Source organism: Pleurodeles waltl, chromosome 6 (assembly GCF_031143425.1).
Source record: "Pleurodeles waltl isolate 20211129_DDA chromosome 6, aPleWal1.hap1.20221129, whole genome shotgun sequence".
Classification (NCBI taxonomy): Eukaryota; Metazoa; Chordata; class Amphibia; order Caudata; family Salamandridae; genus Pleurodeles; species Pleurodeles waltl.
Genome location: NC_090445.1, coordinates 919,021,502 through 919,041,501, shown reverse-complemented (window position 1 = coordinate 919,041,501; position 20,000 = coordinate 919,021,502). Strand labels below are relative to the sequence as shown.

The 20,000-nt window shown below is 39.8% G+C and overlaps 1 protein-coding gene across 18 annotated transcripts in view; it reads left to right on the top strand.

Annotated features, from left to right (window-relative positions):
- EBF3 (EBF transcription factor 3) overlaps positions 1–20,000 on the top strand; it is a 165,415-nt gene that overhangs the window by 86,981 nt on the left and 58,434 nt on the right. For 9 of the 18 annotated variants that reach the window (XR_011204928.1, XR_011204927.1, XR_011204931.1 and 6 more), the window contains exons 7-8: positions 8,517–8,598; positions 12,355–12,472. Coding sequence is in view for 10 of the 18 variants with exons in the window: in XM_069239724.1 (XP_069095825.1) it covers positions 8,517–8,598; positions 12,355–12,472 (200 nt within the window). In the remaining 8 variants the exon portion in view is untranslated. Of the gene's footprint in view, positions 1–8,516; positions 8,599–12,354; positions 12,500–20,000 lie in introns of all 18 variants that reach the window. The other 9 variants (XR_011204926.1, XR_011204929.1, XR_011204925.1 and 6 more) reach the window with 1 other exon arrangement.

The following is a 20,000-nucleotide window of genomic DNA, read 5'->3' as shown; positions in this document are numbered from 1 at the left end:
AAGAGTGGGAGAAAAATAAGAGGGCCTGACATTAAGACCCTTGCATTTTGGAAATCCAATATGTATTGACCTGTGTACTATCTTCGTGGAGGGATCTGATGTCAGCAGAATGTAGTCTTGTATTGGAACTGCTCATTACAGGTTTTCTGAGGGAAGCACATTGTCTCTAAAGCACAAGAACCCGATCGGCTAGAATGGCTGAGTAATCAATACTCCGAGCGACTGATGGCCCAGCTCACACACACAACACAGCTGTGACCACTGCTTTCAATGACTTGCCAGTAATTAGCGGAGACTGCGAGGAAGCACTGTAGTGACCACTCTCTTATCAATCACTCCAAAGTATTTTAAAGGCTTTATCTCTCTGTGGTCGGCTTAACTGTTTCATTCCAGGAAGAGTCTGCCTTCCAATATGTTTCTATGTTTCAGTCGCGGCCTAATTACCTGGGAGAGAACCACTCTGGATACCACCACCGACAATAAAACCGACTGGCAGAGGGGAACTAAATGGGATATTCTTCAGCCCTCATGCCACTGATTTTTAATCTTATTTAGAGAGGTGTGCTCCATTTCACACAGACGCATTATGTCATCTTGCAACCTTCATTTGACTAAGTGTGGGCTCCACGGATGTAGCAGCTCAGGGCACAGCTTTGCTAAACAAACCTGAGTAGCTTGCTGTGCAGTTGGAAATATTGCCTTCTTGGTGTCTCCAGTGTTGTCGTGTGCCTGCCTGTGACTTAAAAAAGGCAGATTTTTGAGCAATTACATCAATGTTTTTTCTGTCTCCGCACACATTTCACTTATTACCATAAACAGAGGGTGAAAAGGTCGAGCATGCATTGTGCCTGCAGCACAATTTATGAAGCCAGGGCTAGGAGGGATTAGGATTGCAGCCAACTCGCCTCCCTTTTTAGCAGGGCCATTTAGCCCTCAATTAAGAAGAGCGATCATCTGCCTGCAGCTTCCATGCAGAGGGCAGCACCCTGCCCTTCCGAGGAGAGGTCTGCTCTCTTGCTAACAAGTACTAATAATTGGCAACCTTGCCCTTCAAAGATAGTCACGCCCTTTAAATATAGGCCCAATGACTTCCAGCACGGAGGCATGTCCGTGCTCCTCAGAGCCTAGGCCGATCGTTGGAAGAGCAAAACACATCATTTTGACCAGGTCTTGTAAAGGAAAAATGAAAGTGCAGGTGCTTATTATCCCAGAGAACCTGGTTGCTACAGGAAAGCACTGGTACTCAACAGTTTTACGTATAGTGTTCACACAGATAAGTGCAGGTACTCCTCTTTTCAAGTTAAAGAAGTGCCTATACTCAGTACCTATGAGTACAAGCCCATTTAAAGCACTGATTTTGACCAGAAGAGGGGGGTCAGTATACTCAGTACACTTACACTTGGCTACTCGGTGTCCCTAGCTTCAAGCCCAACATATTAGTCTGAACTCGACCAGTGGGTTTCACCAAATGAACATTTTTATTTGAACCACGTGTGGGTGGAGAAATGGACAAACCAGTAGTTCACTCACTTCAAGTTAATGTAGTTTTAATAAAAACAGAGTACCAATAAAATAAATAAACAAGTAAAATGAAGTAATTAAAAAATGCCAAAAGTTTCCTTTTTTCTCCTCAATTACCAGAGCTGCGAAGCGCAGCGCTTTAACCGCCAAGCCAGCTGCATTTCTAAAGAGACAATCTATTTCTCCTTTGACCAGAGGGAAAGAAATCATTATTACATGATTAGTGGCTCCAGTTAGGTGAAAAACAGCAGAGTAGCAGGGAAAGCAGTGAGGATGAGTTGTATTAATTACCTAACACTTTCTGGCAAGATCATTTTATTAGTGATTTGGCCAGTGGTAAGTTGCAGCTTTTGATAAAAGCTGATAAGTCCTTAGTCGTCTGATAACGTGATGGAAAGGGACCCTGTCAGATGAAATGCATCTCATCAGCTTTTCACTGACAACCCAAATTCATTCCTTATGTAATTGATAACGGCCCTGGCCAATTATTTCACACATTACAATACACAGAGGCCCCTTTTACAGGTTTTGCCGTGCCGCAATTAGCTATGCTAATATCTCCTTTATTGGCCCTAATATTGCTCAACACCTTTTGCCATCCTGGAACCCACCAGAGCCCCATGGCCTGTCAGGAAGGCTGGTTATTGAGAAGGATAGCTTTAATCAAACATAATTGCAGTTAATTTTTCTCTCCTGCTCTCTCTTGCTGGCGTCGGATGCCATGGACTCCTTGATATTCCATTAAATTACAATTAAACAGCCTCCTTTATTTCTGATTGTCCTAAACAGCAGCATTAAGTTCTGTAACCATACAAAAGAGCTGGCTGGCTGTAATTGTGTCACAGTTCACACAGGGTCCATCTAAACAATATCCCCGAAGAATTTGACGAGCGATCAATTAATATTGCAAATAGGTTTAACCCTACTGACAAAGATTTTCCTTGAATATCCAGTGTACAGAACATGCCATATACTGTACTATACTGAACTATACTGTGCTATGCTATGCTATACTGCGCTGTACTATTATTAACTTTATAACACATGTAAAACCAGTTTTAGAATTTGGGAACTATCTCCTGCCATTTTGCTTGGCACATTATATAGTTGTGCATGTAAATATTTTCAATATTCAGGTGGTACCTGCAAACACAGATGCAGATGCCCATACATCTCTAAACATGTACTTTGATGTCCTTTTAGACAAGTCCTGCTCTTAGGGGAGGTCATTTACAATACACCTGCTCACCCTTTACTTATGGGAGGAGGAACAGAATTCAATACCTCAGTCGATTGAGTACTTTCCCAATCAGTAGAATATTTCCCTGCTCCACATATGGTGAGAGGGGCTCTCCTTTGTATTACGTAGGAAAGTGCCGAGGACAGTCTTTCCCTCTTGAATCGTCGCCCTCCCTCCTCGTGTGTCAGAGAATCCATTTTGAGAAGCATGGTGTTCAACACTCATGCTGCTATGGGGTCTGCCTTATGCTGTGCACCGGAGACCTGGCAAGTGCAGTGTTGTGAATGTTTCATGCTTGTTTGGTAAACCTCTCCCAAGGCTCCCTCGGGCCAATCAATTGTGATATGTCGGATGTCATCTCACAGTCAATTCTCCATATGTAACCAGGTTTTGCATGGGAAGGCCAGTGCAGTATTTACAAAGCCCCTTTCAGAATCTGCAGCAGTTTGCAAGGCAGTAGTTACAATTTTAACTGCAGCAGTTTGTCTACCACTGCGCCTGAGAGAAACAAGTAAATAAAGCCCATATTTCAAGCTTGATTTACTCTGATACCTACTGTGAAAGATTATGGCTCTTTAGGGAAATAAAGACAGGGTCAGGGAATTAGTGTACTTAATGGTCATTTTGATGACGGGCCAACAAGTGAAGCTGGAAACATACTGTACACACTTAAGCATAATGCACTAATGACAGGTTAGACATTTTATCACTGTTTTGCGACCGCACAGGAAAATCATTTTTAGTAGCAGCCACAATCTATTTGAAATAAAAAAGAAAGGCTGCTTGGACACTGGGAAGAGTGTTCCCTACGATAGAGTATGAGATTCTTTGTGTGGATAGGCCTGGTAGCGAAATGTGCAAGTCCCTGCCTGACGGTTCTTCATAAAAAGACTAGTGAAGTGTAGCAGAGAAAAGGATGAACATCACCATTAGAATCCAGATTTTATGGCAAGGCAGGAGGCCACTGCTATGCATTATCCTCTTTCCTGTATTATGAAAGGGAGAACACATTCACAGCCCAGCATTCGCTGATTAATATGAGTGGTGCACTATTTACAAATATTTGTCATATGATAGCGGCAAGCCACAATTGTGCGTAGTGTTCATGAGCATTTCTGACAATCTCTGTACCTTAATCAATTTAGATATAAACACAGAGCTAAATACATTAATTTTAACAGATAATCATTTTAAAGAAATTTTGATTACTTGTATAGTGGGGTGTAATGTTTTCGCTTCATGCTCCATAAATATAAATAAAATGTTATTGAGATCACTCTGTTGACCTGGAAACTAAAGAGGGTTTTTTTCTGCATCTGTTTGCTATCCTTTTGCAAGTTCATCAGTTCAACTCTATGGTGGTCATTCTGACCCTGGCGGTCTTTGACCGCCAGGGCGGAGGACCGCGGAAGCACCGCCGACAGGCCGGCGGTGCTCCAATGGGGATTCCGACCGCGGCGGTAAAGCCGCGGTCGGACCGGCACCACTGGCGGGGTCCCGCCAGTGTACTGCGGCCCCATTGAATCCTCCGCGGCGGCGCAGCTTGCTGCACCGCCGCGGGGATTCCGACCCCCCCTACCGCCATCCAGATCCCGGCGGTCGGACCGCCGAGATCCGGATGGCGGTAGGGGGGGGTCGCGGGGCCCCTGGGGGCCCCTGCAGTGCCCATGCCACTGGCATGGGCATTGCAGGGGCCCCCGTAAGAGGGCCCCTACATGTATTTCACTGTCTGCTGCGCAGACAGTGAAATACGCGACGGGTGCAACTGCACCCGTCGCACAGCTTCCACTCCGCCGGCTCGATTCCGAGCCGGCTTCATCGTGGAAGCCTCTTTCCCGCTGGGCTGGCTGGCGGTCTGAAGGCGACCGCCCGCCAGCCCAGCGGGAAAGTCAGAATTACCGCCGCGGTCTTTCGACCGCGGAACGGTAACCTGACGGCGGGACTTTGGCGGGCGGCCTCCGCCGCCCGCCAAGGTCAGAATGAGGGCCTATGTCTTTTATACCCAATGATTACTTTTTTTGCTACTCATCACTGGGAATGAGTGTTTGTCTCTGTATTGCTCCACCTCTGTTGTACATGTTTTTAAAACTATCGTTTTACTTTTCAATCTGATAAATCAATCTATCTATCTGTCTGTCTATCTATCTATCTATCTATCTATCTATCTATCTATCTATCTATCTATCTATCTATCTATCTATCTATCTATCTATCTATCTATCTATCTATCTATCTATCTATCTATCTGTCTGTCTGTCTGTCTGTCTGCCTGCCTGCCTGTCTATCTATCTAAGTCTGCCCATCTATCTGTTTATCAGTTTGTCTGCCTGTCTGTCAACACTTTATTCTGTCTGTTCCTCTATCCCCCCAATAAAATTAAGCTTGTCTATCCAGGCTCGTGTCTATCGCTACCTTTCTGTCAATTTAACTCTCTTTCTCAATTATTTGACAGTTTCTTATGGCTATAACTATTGCATACCAGAGAAGTATTTTTTCTCTCTCTCTGTCTGTCTTAAATCCACTCACTTGAAATCTCTCACAGTATGCTAACCAGTTGATCAGGTTCCAAATTAATTTTATCTTAAAATATTCCTAGAAATAGGTTTGCTGATGTCTTCTACATTTCTATGTTTAACTAGGCACTCACTCATGCAACCTAGGCTTAGTCTAATGGTTTTCAGTGAGGTTCGGACCATTTTACTTGTCTGGATATGAGGCGGTCACTTACCACTTATCCGAATTATGAAAGGCGGTTAAAAAAAAAAAGAGTGAGAACAGAATGCTTACTTTTTCTAATTCCCTTGAAAGAATGATCATTGGTTTATGATAAGTTTGCTTCCTCAGCACAACAATGAGCTTGCGGAGCTGTGATTATAGGGTACCTACATGAATATAAGGAGTAGCTGTTTCAATTTGTTGGTTTTGGTTTAAGGTTGGCCTTTCTGTTTGTACTTCATAACTAATGCCCACCACCCATACCGGAAATAATAGCATGGCGGAAGGTGTACGTACACTTAATGTATGTGCACTAGGGCCTTTCACCCCCGTCCTTATTTTTACGGTTGTGCTATCATTTCCGCTAACCTAACATACATACTGATATGCTACTGGAATTTCTTTTCATGTTTTTTCAATTAGGAAATTATATTGCTTCATTGAGAGTGATGCTTCACCCTGCGATCTCTACACTGTCCAGGAAAGCTTCAAAACTCCAGTATTTGCAGGGAAGAGGGGAGGAATTAAAGCCAAAGTTGCCTTCCGGGGATCCTTGTAAAGGGGCTCCATGTCCCCGTACCTACTTACCCACCTCTGCCAAGACTGGGGGTGGCTAGACCTCACCCTGGGTGGGGGGGGAGCCAATGCAAGCAGAACGCCCAATACATGCATAATTCCTGTCTGGTGACATGGCTGGTGACTAAAAAATGATCTGCTTTATATTTATGCTCTAAATGCATTGAGTGTGCAATGCACTTTAATATACTTTGCACAACATTACATGCTCTATTAAATTCTATTATGTGCATTATTACCAAGTCTCTTACAGATAACCCTAGAAATGCAGGCACATTAGTTGCCTGTATTAATGTGTGAGTTAGCACATTGCAGTTTTGCACTAAAATGTAGCACAGAGCAGTAGGTGTGATACAGTGTGTACAGCATATTCTGCTTATAACACCATATGTAAATTGTAAGGGGCATCACTCGTAGGACTTTTAACATTTAATTAAAAAACCGGGCGATCCCAGAAACCTGCCTCTGGGTCGCTCAGTGCACGAGCTGCCTGTGGCCGAGCAGGCACATTTGCAGATGAACTGCTTTTACTAGCTTCTGTGAGACATGACATTTGTTCTGAAGATTAGCCAGGTTGTAATGTGTGGCATAATTGCACTGTGCCGGTGTCCCAGAAGTGGAAACCTAATTGCCTGACAGGGCTATAACTTTGCAGCACGCTCTCACCTTGTTAGGTCCTTTTCTGATGCAGTTCAAATGAAGTCTGGCCGCAGGTGTGCCTAATTTACCTCGCAACAGAACGTGTTGAGTTTAATTGCACAGTGGTTGTTAGGAAAAATTGGTGGGTGGAATATCAAGTGACTTACTGTATGTTGATGGCAGATGGGCGTTAAGAGGCATTGTGAGCTAAGTGTATAGGTGAGCCGAGTTAATAAAAGATCCACTTTCTGTCTTCAAAAGCGTGTAAAATAGTGAAGCCATGTGGTGTGTAATAGGATTTAATTGAATGGACAGCAGTTCTTTCCTCTAACAATCAGATTTTCTTTTAAGTAAAGGGAAATTACTATGTACGCCGATCGGCTGAAATTATGCCTACACAACAAAACAACGTGCACAACTGATTTCTAAACTGTATTTTCCTGCATTTAACGCTGATGACCGTGCCAGGTTCATATTCATGTTCTAGGGAGAAAAATGTCAAGAACTTAGCAATCAGTGTATTTGTTTTTGCTTTCTAATATTTATTTATGTTTTTTCCCGTCGAAGAAACTCATAGAAATATGGTTGTACCTTTCATTTTATCCAATGGCTTTCACACAAATGTTCCTCGTGTCTATTCTCAGAAACATATTTCATGCATTCCCGCAAACCATTCCTTAAGGTGCCGCAGCGTTGCATCAATTAGTGGAAAGTGCTAGAAAACATTAGAAACATTTGCTACTTCGACTATATGTGCCAAAATTCTGAGTAAAAACATCTGTACAAAGACCACCAATTACACGTGCCACACATTTTAGCAGCGAAAAACACATACAAAACACACACGCAAAAGTAAATAATTGTAAACTGAAGACGACCCGCTTGAAGCAGACGATCATCATGTTACGCGTCTGCAAATATTTTATCCCTCCATGTTTGTCAATATTTCACTAATTTATCCCTTTCTTTTAGTGTGTTTGGTTTCTTTCATGTGCTCAAATCAGACCTTCTGTTTCAAACCACACATTATTCTAATAAATATAGGCGTATGTATTGCCAAAGACAGAAAACTGTGCTGTGTGTTCAGTTCCAAGCATCCAAAATCAAATGTTTCCCCACACATACTGAGATCTTCAATCAATTCTGATTAAAAATAATTCATTTTAAGATCTAATTTTTGGATTTTGTAATGGGTTTTCCTTTTTAGAAGTCTATTGTTAAAATGTATAATGTTTTGAGAATTATGTTATGTACGTTGATTATAAACCTAACCAAATCATATCAACCTAACACAGTGAGGGTCTTTTAATTATATTAGGTATGTGAATATTATAAACATTATTAGCTTACACATGTGCTGTAAAAGGCATACTTATTTTTCATATTTAGAATTGTTTTACAGTCATAACACAAAACAAGCAAATTCTGGGCCCTTATTATAATATTGTTCCCCAATAATTGAAGACTGACCCACCTTTTCTTTGTATTTGTGCAACTCTCTAATACTTATCCATCCAGTTGGGTTCATTCTTTGATAACATTGTTATAGTATGGTATTTTGCAACAGGATGTTACATTTTATAATATGATACATCATGCGAAAGCACACCAGGTCACCTGGCGCTTAAAGCAGCTCATTAAATTTGTCATTGTTATGAATTGGCACAGTTGACTGACTGCCATAACATTCTGCCTTTCTGTAATACTTAATAATTGCCTTAAAGTTTGCACTGAGATGTTTTTAAAGAGATGTGCTGGAGCGTGTTCATTTAGTAAGAAGACATATTTAAAATAAATTTAATGTTGCATTTTTATCTTTTTGTAGATTCTTCCTAAAGTTTTTCCTCAAATGTAACCAGAACTGCTTAAAGAATGCCGGTAATCCACGTGACATGCGAAGATTCCAGGTACTAAATAAAAATGCATTCAGAAGATAATATCTGTTTCATAGTTGCATTATTGTTTATCTTTCATCAAATTCTGAAGACAATTGAGCAAGCAACAGCTAACCACACAAACACGCATGTTGGTCTTTTATAGCCTCAGAGCCTTCTTTCTTGGTTTAAATGGAACATTGATTTGAGTTTTAAAGGGTGAAATGCAACTCAGGTACTTGTATGAAATGTTTTGTAACAAGAGAAAGGTATACATAATTATGAATGTGCTGCTGTTATTCTTTTATTTAGGAATATCTAAAGTGATTATGTACATCCAAGTCCCAGTCAAACAGTTGTCAGGAGAGTAGGCTTTTAGCTGGATAGGAAACCATTTTTTGGACTTTCACTAAACCATTCAATCAATATCACACCCAGTCAAGCACACTATCAGGCTCATGTGCTGAGATTTCGATTTAGCCCCTCAAAATCAGCCAAAATCAGCCTCAGGTTAGACCAAAAACATTGAGGTTCCAATTAGATCTTTTAGCTGGTTGGAAATCATGTTAGGTGTGGCAATTCATGCACTTCTCAATATTCAAAACCTTTATTGGCAAAGGCCATATTCACTTGTGCAATGTGTGTTTGCAGATAAACTACAAACTACTTTCTGCAGATGTACTTCTACAGATCAACCAACAAACATATAACCTTTTCAGAATCCCAACCCTTTAGCCTTTTAACATACCTTTATCCAAAACAGAGAACAACCCTACTGTCCACAAAGTCTCAGAGATGAATCTGTTCTCATAATTAATATCCAAGAATACCTGCTACAGCATGGCTTCAACTAATGCTAAGTGATCGGACAGAATTTAGGTTTGGCGCACATGAATATATTCATCATTCAATATGGACTACTGGCTATTTAAAACATATTAATCTATTTAACTTATTTTCACCATTGCAAAACATCGAATAGATAGATACTTTAATTGTCATTGGGATTTCCTCCAAATGTTCCACCATTATTTGGTTTTACATTATGTCTTCTTTTGTCTGTTTTTGTTCTATAACACCAAAAAGAGTCTCTTTGTGTATATGATTGTAATTAGTTCACAGAATCTGTAGTCATGAAATTTGTTTTTAGTTTTAAAATTCATGCTTTTTTTCAAAGATAAAACGTTGTTTCATGTCAATGTTTGTAGGCTATATGAAAATGGTGTGGAAAGATAACCAGATTCAGATAAAAAACATAAAAAAATCTTGAAAACCCATGAAGTGCTCACAACATTACGTAGTAGTGAACAAATACAAGGGACATTTACAAATGAATCATTGATATTTGAAATTAAAACCAACTAATTGATTATGAAATATGAATGTTTCCTAAAGTAACGTGTTAATGAATTAAAAAAGGATGCACACTGTTTTGATTAAAACAAGTGTGAAAACAGAATTGTCTGTGTCAAAGAGACTCGTTCAAAAAGCTGTTACTGAAAAAATATTTCAACATCCAAGCTACCATTTTTCATGTACCTCGCCATCAGCTGGCACAGGTGCTATTGATCCATGTGAGGGGAGCTGAAGGTCAATCTGGAATGAGTGGAAGTGTACACTTTTTCTTAGTGATGACTAAAAGATGCATCACTCACGAATTATGTTATGGTTGACAACCAAACCAGGTCAGTAGTCACTATATTGACTTCCACTGGTCTCCTCAGCTAATCTCCCAGCTTCTCAAATGTTTAACTGAACTTAACAGCATGTCAAGTGACAAACACTATTTGTACAAGATTTCACTGTCTCAGCACCTTTTTGCAGATGAATTGTAAAAACGAGCCAGTACAGTAACACAAAATATGGTATGTCATCTTTTCTCCTGGTTTTCAGCTGCAGTCTACTGTTTTCCCCTGGTGGGTGCCCTATATTTAGACGACAGAAAAAAGACAGTTGTCTCTTTTTACGCATTTTCCACTTTCCACATTATGCCATGAGACTTTTAAAAATACCCTTTGCTGATGTGAATCTCTATTTATATTCCATGGAAGGTATAGAGTGTAATAGTTTCAACTAGTTGTATTCTGCTAAATGTAAAAGGTATTTGATTTTTGTTGCATTGCCATTATACTGTGATTTTCGAGAGTACAACATAAGATTCAGCCCTAATTCGCAGTCTTGAAGAGCCATAGGTGACTGGCCATCTCACTGAGGTAATATATACAACATTCTAAAAAACACCTACACTCTCTGCTCCTCTCCAGTGCTTGCCCGGCTGACTGCTATGAAACAAGGCTGCAGAGAAGTTAAGAATAGTGGCCTTCTCACTTGGTGATAGGATGTATTGCCTCACCTTGAGTTTCACACATTTCTTATGTGTGCTTTTTTGTACCACGATGTTGCATTCCATAGTTTTTATACACTTCATTCTTCTCCTACATAACTGATAGTCTCCTCTCCGGTTAAGGACAGTGTCTCACTGAAAAAAGTCAAACTAGTACTTTTGGTGCATATATGTTTACTTTCGTAGTGTCTTGGTTCACAGTCTGACTTCCACTCAACTTGGGTAACCAGGGCTCATATCCCACAATGAAAAGACGGATATATTCAAGTGATCCAGATGTTATTCCATTTTATTTTCACATTCTTTAAATTGTCTTTGTTAAGCAATCCCGAAGATACCCGAAAATAACATGAACTGCGAAATTTCAACTTGCTTCCACTTCAAAAATAAATTTAATTAATTGAATTTATGGCTGCATTTTGGTACGTGTTTGTAAGTGCTTATGGATAAAATACAGGCAGGGATCACCTGCCAGCATAAGACGGCCTCACTTCCTCTTCAAAAACGGTTTAATCCTGAAATGAGAGTTAAGATTCAAAAGAATGAACTGTATTGAGTTTTCAAAGATTTAACTTTCACCTCAGAAATGTAGCAAGGTGGGTATGTCCTTCCTTTCAAATTGGCACCCACATACTTGCTTCAAGATTTTAAAAGAATGTTGTCTCGTCTGCCTAAACACATATATTTTAAACATGTTAGAAAACCGTGACCCTGAGTTGCCCAGACAAATCAATTCAATCTTTTCAATAGTATAAAAACATAGTAAACTATAACCATCGTAGGGAAATATTCTGCTCCGAATACCACGTTCAGACCAATGCCAGAAATTAGAATGAAGGAGCCAAGTGTCATATGGCATGTGTGGGCATGCATGCATATTCCTACTGAGGAAAAGTACTATTTTATTTCAAGCAGGACCTTAACTCACTGCCGGAATATGAGGCATTGGTGCAATAAATATATTTTTGCCCCAAAGCATACATCTTTCTAAACTTGTAAGCAACATTGCAGAAACAATGAGTCAATACAGGTAGCCAACACCTACTACTGAAATATGCTTGTGTGTTTTCACATGTGTTTGCATGTATGTATGTGAGCTTGGTTTTGTCAGTGTGAGTGTCCACTTGTGTGTGTGTTTGTGTGGAGCATAACATGTGAGGAGGTCTGCTACTGCTGCTTAAAAAACTTTCTTTCTGCACCTCAATTCATTTGCTTTTATAATAGGAGATTCAACTCTAATTAGTATTGAACATATTTTAAATAAACAGCGCCAATCGAGTAAACTACGGCCCCACTACTGAGCAGAATGACTGCCGTGTTTTTATTTCAAAAGCTGAAACAGTGCTACTTACGTTTAAACCAGATGTTTTCCCTTAGGACACATTTTGTGACAGAATGCAGTGTTTAATCATTGAGAAAACACGTAATGATGATCTCTTTTCTAGGTTGTTGTATCAACGACAGTCAACGTGGATGGCCATGTCCTGGCTGTTTCAGACAACATGTTTGTACACAACAACTCCAAACACGGGAGGCGGGCCCGCCGTCTTGATCCTTCAGAAGGTACGACTCCTTCTTATCTGGAAAATGGTAGGCACACATTTACATGTCTTTTTTATTTGCAATGCTTTTTCGCATCATATTTTATTTTGGTGAATTAAGTCACAGTTCATTTATATGTTTGAACCTCCCCATGCCATTCACGATGCTGACTCAGCTAAGGGAAGCACTGGGAGTGTTTGGTTCAGGTTTCACTTCCAGACTCCCATCCTCTTTCCATAACGACAGTTGCACCCCCACCCACCCACTCCCAGAAATCTTTCCTAACATTTTTAAAGCTTTGTTTTGCTTGCAGCTTGTCTCGCAGTTTCATTTATTTTATATCATTTTGGATTGTCACAGTTCTTGATCCAGAGGAACTTTCTCAGGTTATACTTGTAAGCTTAACCGTGTGATGAGATGAACCACATCTGTAAAGAATTTACTTTGAGTTTCCTATTCATACGCCACACTTTTACATTAATCGAAATATATTCTTCTTGTATGAGAAAAAGAAACGTGAATGTTTGTGTTTCAACAGATTTCACTACACGGGCATGATCCCAACCTATTACATAGGAACAAACCGGTATCACACGTCTATGCAGTTAACTTGTATCTAGCTTTGGAAATGTTGATATCATGCATTTAAAACATTCGGCAATGCAGTATGATATTTAGACATTTACTATTCTTAAACAAACTTAAACAGGCCTCAGTAACCCACAAAATCATGATTTGATGCAATCAGGGACTGATAAAAGAAATGTTTCACTCCACAAAACGAATCTATCAGTCCCGACCATTAAAAAACTGTTCTCTGTAACTAATTCACACCCATCAGTCAAACACTGTTGTTTTGCAATTTAATGGCACTTCTAGAACCCTACAAAAGACAAACAAACACATTTTGATGAGATGCTGTCCCATATTCGCCCTGTTCGATACTACTGTGATCTGGCACTTACAGGTCAGTCAGAACAGTTGCTGGCTGCTAACCTCTTTAAAGATGTGCTTGCTGACCACGTTAGATATATCTTAAGTGTCTCCTTGCTCATTAATTCCAGGCAGAACACCCTCAATGTCAAACCCTTTAGATTTCTGAGAAATGGCTAAATGATCCCAAACAATACACCCACATTGCACCCATCAGCCACCTCTAAATTCCCCACCCAATCAAAAACGCTACAAACTGTTGTAGACTCCATCTATGATTCTGAGTATCTCAGCCTTTTTGAACCTTCACACAATCCGATTTTCCCCCTGCTCAATTAATTTAATTGGCGATGGCGGCAATTTTCCTGGACTGTAGTGTTGTAGTTGGACTCTTGATCCTAGGTGAGTCTGCTGGTTTAGGGATGACAGCACTTTAGTTTGTAGGCGGCTGAGTCACTCTTACAACAAGTCACAACTGTCAGCCCAACCCTCCCGGCTCACAAGCAGTATCTTGCCAAAAACCCAAACAGTAAAAGGTGATTTCTGGCAGCTTTCTGTATCGACCCAAGATTGCGACATCTCAGGAGAGTCGTGGTGAAACGGAAGTTACCCTTTTCTCACATTAGCAATAAGTCTCAGTCACACACAGGCAACCAAGGAGATGGAGGAGAGTTTTCAATAGCTTTATTGAAAACTCGGCAATCAACGATAAAATGCATGAGCTGCAATGATTAGGGTAACAAACAATAAAAGAAGCATCCTTGTGAAGATGAGAGTCGTGAATATAAAGACCCTCACCATCTTGTAATAAACATGAAATGCAATATTCCTAGCACAGAGAACCTAATCTCTAACTTAATGAGAGGTAGGTGTGACAAACCTAGTCTGCCAGTACCATGTCAATGAGAAGCGCCCCCAACCCTTGTTACCTTGGAATGAGGTTTGTAGATCAGACTCCGTAGTGACACAAAGGGTGAATTCTGCAGTAATGTGACATGCAGTGTAGATGGCATTTAGAAGGAATCCCTCTGATAACCTTGTCTGTGTGAAATGTATTTATACAGATCATGTAGGATCCCTGATGCAGGTATGTTGCCAAACAATTGATAAGGAGGCAGACTTGTGGCAGCATTTATGTAAACAATCCCCAACAAGTGTACATTAAGTCCCTATCACATGTAAGTGAGAAGGAGACATGATGTGAATACCTATGAACATCACTTGATTATGCCGCTGATCGTGACGCCTTCACAGAGTGGCATTTACAACGCTAATCAAAACATTTTTGTAAACATGAACAATGGCAGTCATCTTAAAATAAATAATACAATTAATGGACTAAAACAGAGCAAGCTAGGTAGGTTAAAAGTCACTGTGTGATGGGGGCACAGACCTGCAAGCCAAACGTCTAAGCTAATCTCCTGAGTCCCAATAAAACCTCAACAGGATTCACTGCAGTACACATTAGCTTATGGTGGTGATATAAATCCCACATCCTTTTGAGTTTGCAAAAGCCTTCAAGTCCACCTAGCATTAAATTACCTGCACATTTCCTTGTGAAGGAAAAATACATGGCATATACCTTAGTTACACCACATTCTGAATGTTTAGTAGGTGTGGTAAGGCAAAAAATCAAAGCTGCTTCTCGAGCTGCATTTATTGATTTATACATTTACATTTTCCTACTTTCATTTTTTTTAACCACAGGATTGCTGTAATATCATTTTTACAACTTTTATTCACTGGAATTATTTGTGTGCATATTCTTCTTTGTTTTACTATTTTTTTACAACATTCCAAAAAAAGAAGTGATTATATTTGGATAATATAGGCTGTGTTTGGAAATTTTAACTTGTGAATACTTGATCCAGGATAAAATTGAGAAACATTGTTCTTTCATTATGTCATAAGGGGACATTAAAGAAATTGCCCATTAAGTAATCCTTTCACTCTCAAATGTGGGCACCTGGCTAAATTCCTTCATCTAAAAATTGATGTGTGTGCACTTGTTAACTCACATTGATCTGAATTCATTTGAGTTGACTTCAGTCCACTGCTATATAGCTGAATTAACGGATACAATTTGCATCAGAACAAAACCTGAAGTATATTTTAATGTCAAAATTCAACTTTCTCCTAAAATCTTTATAAAAGCAAGATTTTTGCCTTTTCAAAATGTGCCATTCATAAATTTGGATAGCTGTCTTGTTCATCCAGTGGGACATGTTGGTTTTCTGGCAATCCTTCTCTTGTAGTATATGTTTAAACATCATTAGGAAACAAACTATATGTTATAGATCTCTCTCTAAATACCTGGGCACTTTGGTCAATCGTTTAATGGGAAAGGCAACATATCAGTCAATGACTGATTTATGAACACCAAGAGAAATGTAATAATTTTATTCTCATTTATATATGTTACGATCTTAAAATGATAGCTTAGTGAAGCACACAACAGCACGTAAGATTTGTGTCTGAGCAACATCGATCATGTATGAACGTCAAATGGGTTGATGAGTACCAGTGTAGACATGAGGCTCCAGTGTGTAAACAAAAATTTTCTTTCTAAAACACTTTGTGTAGAGGTGCTTTGCAAATGATAATTTGTGCTTTCATTTTAATTATTGTTATTGTTGGCATTTGTATTAATCAATCAAGGTTACTTGATGAATTGTAAAGCTTTATGAGCTGAACATGTTTTAGCTGTTAGAAACACAAAACAAACTTAACAGTTCACTGTATATTTAAGTGTGCCTCATTAACCATTGCACAACATAGCCTAAATGGGATTCCTCTGTCCATATGAACTATATGTCCCATATTCTTACTCTCACTTTATTTCTCCATTTCCACCTACATTTATTGGTTTCTCCAGTATACATATGGCTCATACCACTGTATTAAATATGCATGCTAGTCTCCATAGGAACACAAGATTTTGACATCAACACACTATGAATCAAATTTACTATGAATGTGAACATTCTTTCTAGTACAGGTACTAGTAGGGTAGAGGGTGAAGGTTCTTTTTCAGTGTAGATACTAGTAGTATAGAAATTGTGAGAAATTTGAAGGAAAGTATACAGTATGTTGTGAACTAACTGAGCATAGCATACCAAACTATTGTTTTCTGTCAGACCTATGCGTTGATCAGTAAATACCAGGGAATGTAAAGCTATTATAAATCTTCCTTACAAGACATCAGCAAATGATGGCCTACCAAAGACAGCATCCTCTCCATTTCTCTTTGATATGGTGGGAAAATAAAAGTCATTTCATCTATGAGAGAAAAGGATGTAGACCCTTGACTCACGCAACCTTTGGGTATTGCTTCTCAACGTCTTAAAGTTACACTGCGCATTATTTGGTAAAGAAAGTATGTTGCAGTTTCACAAAATATTAAAGGAGGCATGCAACATGCCAACTAACAAAATTAAAGCATGAACAATCATTTTAATGCACTCTGACAATATTATTCGCAAGACCACAAACAATCAATCAGCTCTAGACTTTCTGGTCTGGCATGGGTAAGACAGAATTAACAATGGTCTCTCTCTTCAAATCACAATGCTTAATTCGTAAGATGCCACAGTCAAATAGAGCAGCCTGACCAAGTTGCTGTTAGACTATCAAGAGGAGCTGTGGCCAGTGTAAAGCACTTCAGTTCATTCATTCTTTTTGTGTAAGTGGAACTGGTATGTGGTGTAAACTTTCTCCACATGCTTCACCACCAGTGCACAACAATGCTCGACCTGTTTCATTAGCCAGGGACAGGCATCCCTCTCGATAGGACCTACAATCCAACACCAAGGATTTTCATTGCTGTGATCTTATATCTTGAACAGTGAGCAGGACTGTGGAGATGAGTATGAATTCAGAGAATGTTTCACACCTGGCAAAGATATCTGTGCCTTTAGTATATCTGAAACTAACCCCAGAACAGGACTTTGTTTCAGATTAAAACTGTCCATGACTCATTGGGGAGTTTTCTTCCTTAGTCTAAGGTACATTACTTGTTTTTCCAGCCCTGTAAGAAAAAGAGATGCAGGCAGGGAAAATCAATGTTGGAAGCCCTGCCTTAAAAAGGGTGAGGCTGTGGATTGGCATCCCTGTGGTGGGCAGCCACCAGGCCAAGGATTTCCAGTGACTCAACCTGTTGATGCCCCATAGTCAGATACTCATGAGCTATCCTTCTCTAAATGAGGTGGGGAGCTGCAAGACTGACCAGGTGGGAGTTGTGTTAATTTTTACCAGGGGTACAGTCTCTAAATGAGGCCCTGAGTGATATCTCCATAGCACTGGTCTTCTTAGTTTCTGAAATACCTGGAAGGAATTTTGGCCCAACTGAACCTAGGTAAATGGTCCGTAAAACCATAATCCCCATGTGATTGATTTGCATCGTACAAACAGGGAAAATAAAGGGACAGAATAGGTTTGAGGCCTAAGTTGATTGTAGAGAGTGGGCTAGAGAAATGTACCACTTTGATTATCCAAACAAAACATCCTCTCCCTCCCTACTCTTATAGCAACAGCAAGGACTTTCTCACTTTATATCCTTATTATAACAGGAGCCCATTCAATTCAGTCTTTTTTCAGTTTTACAACCCATTTGAAACTTCTAAGGCACAATGTTCATTACATTTTTATGTTGTTTTTATAGCTGTGAGCCATTGCATTCCACCGTTCATTAGACCAAATAAATGTAAAAAAACGCTTATGAGAAAAAACAATGAAATGCTATAGGTTTATTATAAGAACTTGAGTTTTCTTTCAGGACACCCTTTGAACCTGATTGTAGACACTGAAGGGGTCATTACACCTTTGGCGGATGGAAAAGCCTGTCCGCCGAAGTCCCGATGGGCAGGTTGCTGCCAGTGCAGCCGCCTTCCTGTGGGCCTCATTAGGAGTTTCCCGCTGGGTCAGCAGGCAGAAACGATGTCTCCGCCCACTGGCCCAGCAGTAAACACTCAACAGCATTGTCTCAGGCTCATAATAGAGCCGGTGGCAATGCTGTTGTGAGTAAGGTGTACCAGCACCCGTTGATATGTTCTCTGTCTTCAAAGTTGACAGTGAACATCACAATGGAGTTGGCCAGGGGGCCCCTGCACCTATGGAGGAAAATTGGCAGTGCTGGTGGTCCGATCGTGGTGATGGTCTGACCTCGACAGCGACCATGGTGGTCCTCAGTCCCTCCGGGTCGTAATAATGCCCTGAGTCTACTATAAATGTGATTTGGATGCTCCTTGTAGTGTCCTTTCTGCGACCAACTTCAATTTGGCAACTTATATGGTTAGTTGTGTGGCCAGTTTTCAAGCAGTTCACTCAGAATCACATGGATCCATTTGTAATCATGTGAATTCAGCAACACTGTTACCTTCCAATGCCAAGATATTGACACTCATGCAATGGTCACTATGACAAGTGAAAATAAATATAAAACGTTATTCTCCTTTGTGTCACATTTTAACCCCCTTTTCTTGGAATTTGGGGTTTGGTGGGTACTCTCTGGAAAATTAAAGATCTTCTGAAGGCGACTATGTCCATTTTTGCTTTGAAGCCTAGATCACATCTAGGTGAAGGTGGCTGTCCTCTTGACATCACTGTGCCAGTGACTTTACCCTCCTATTTCATTTGTGGGCAGGGAAGTGGGGTGTAGTTGCATGGCCCTGAGAAATTTTTTTACATATTCCTAGTTATCCAGTTATCTACTGTTGCAGGAAAGGAAGGTTAAGTGGGGCTCAAATTGTCCATTGAGGTGTTTGTTGAAATCTTCAAACAAAACAGTGGTAAACTTCTCAACCCAGATTCAGACATGCAACAAATAGTTCATAGTGTGTCTTGCTTTTATTTTACACATCACAATACGTTGAGAAATATGAAAAACAGTTTAATTGCTAGTGAGATCATAAAGCAATATGGCCGCCAACAAACACACAGTTTTTTGGACAAATTGCATAATATTTTCTCTGTTGAGAAAATAATTGCCTAGTGTTACTGTATGATACTTTATAAAATTGAAAGTGTAATCCACCCAGTTCAAAAATTCCCTGAAAATTAAAAGCTATAAACCAATGCTATTTTTCTTCCTTATTCCAGCACAGATACATTATGTGTTCACTTTGAAACAGTATTTTAAACAAATCTTTTATTTAAGGGAAACCCAAGTGGGATATCAAAAATACAACATGTTTTCTAAATTTGGCGGGATGCACATAAAATGAATACATTTGTTTCCCTGTAATAATGGCAAAGGCATAAAAGAGCAAACATATAATAATTAAAGGTCGCTTGAAGCACCAGAGTCGTTACCGCCATGACGTATTGTTTATTTCTTTCATATGCACTGAAGGTAGGTGTGTGTTTTGCCTAGCAACCATCGCTAATGAGGCACACAATTAAGAAGGTTGAGTCCTTTCCCTAGTCTTTCACTTCCCAAGAGAGAGTGAACTAGCAACATTAGAGGTTCAAGTAAGCATGCTTAGCTGTGCAGTGTTAGGAATTTGGGTGAGGGCCAAACTCAGACTTTCATAATGAGCTATTATGATCTTAGCTAAACACAAGAATTTGTTATAATAATCTGTACGAAGTAGAATGTGACACTAAACTCAAAAGCCAC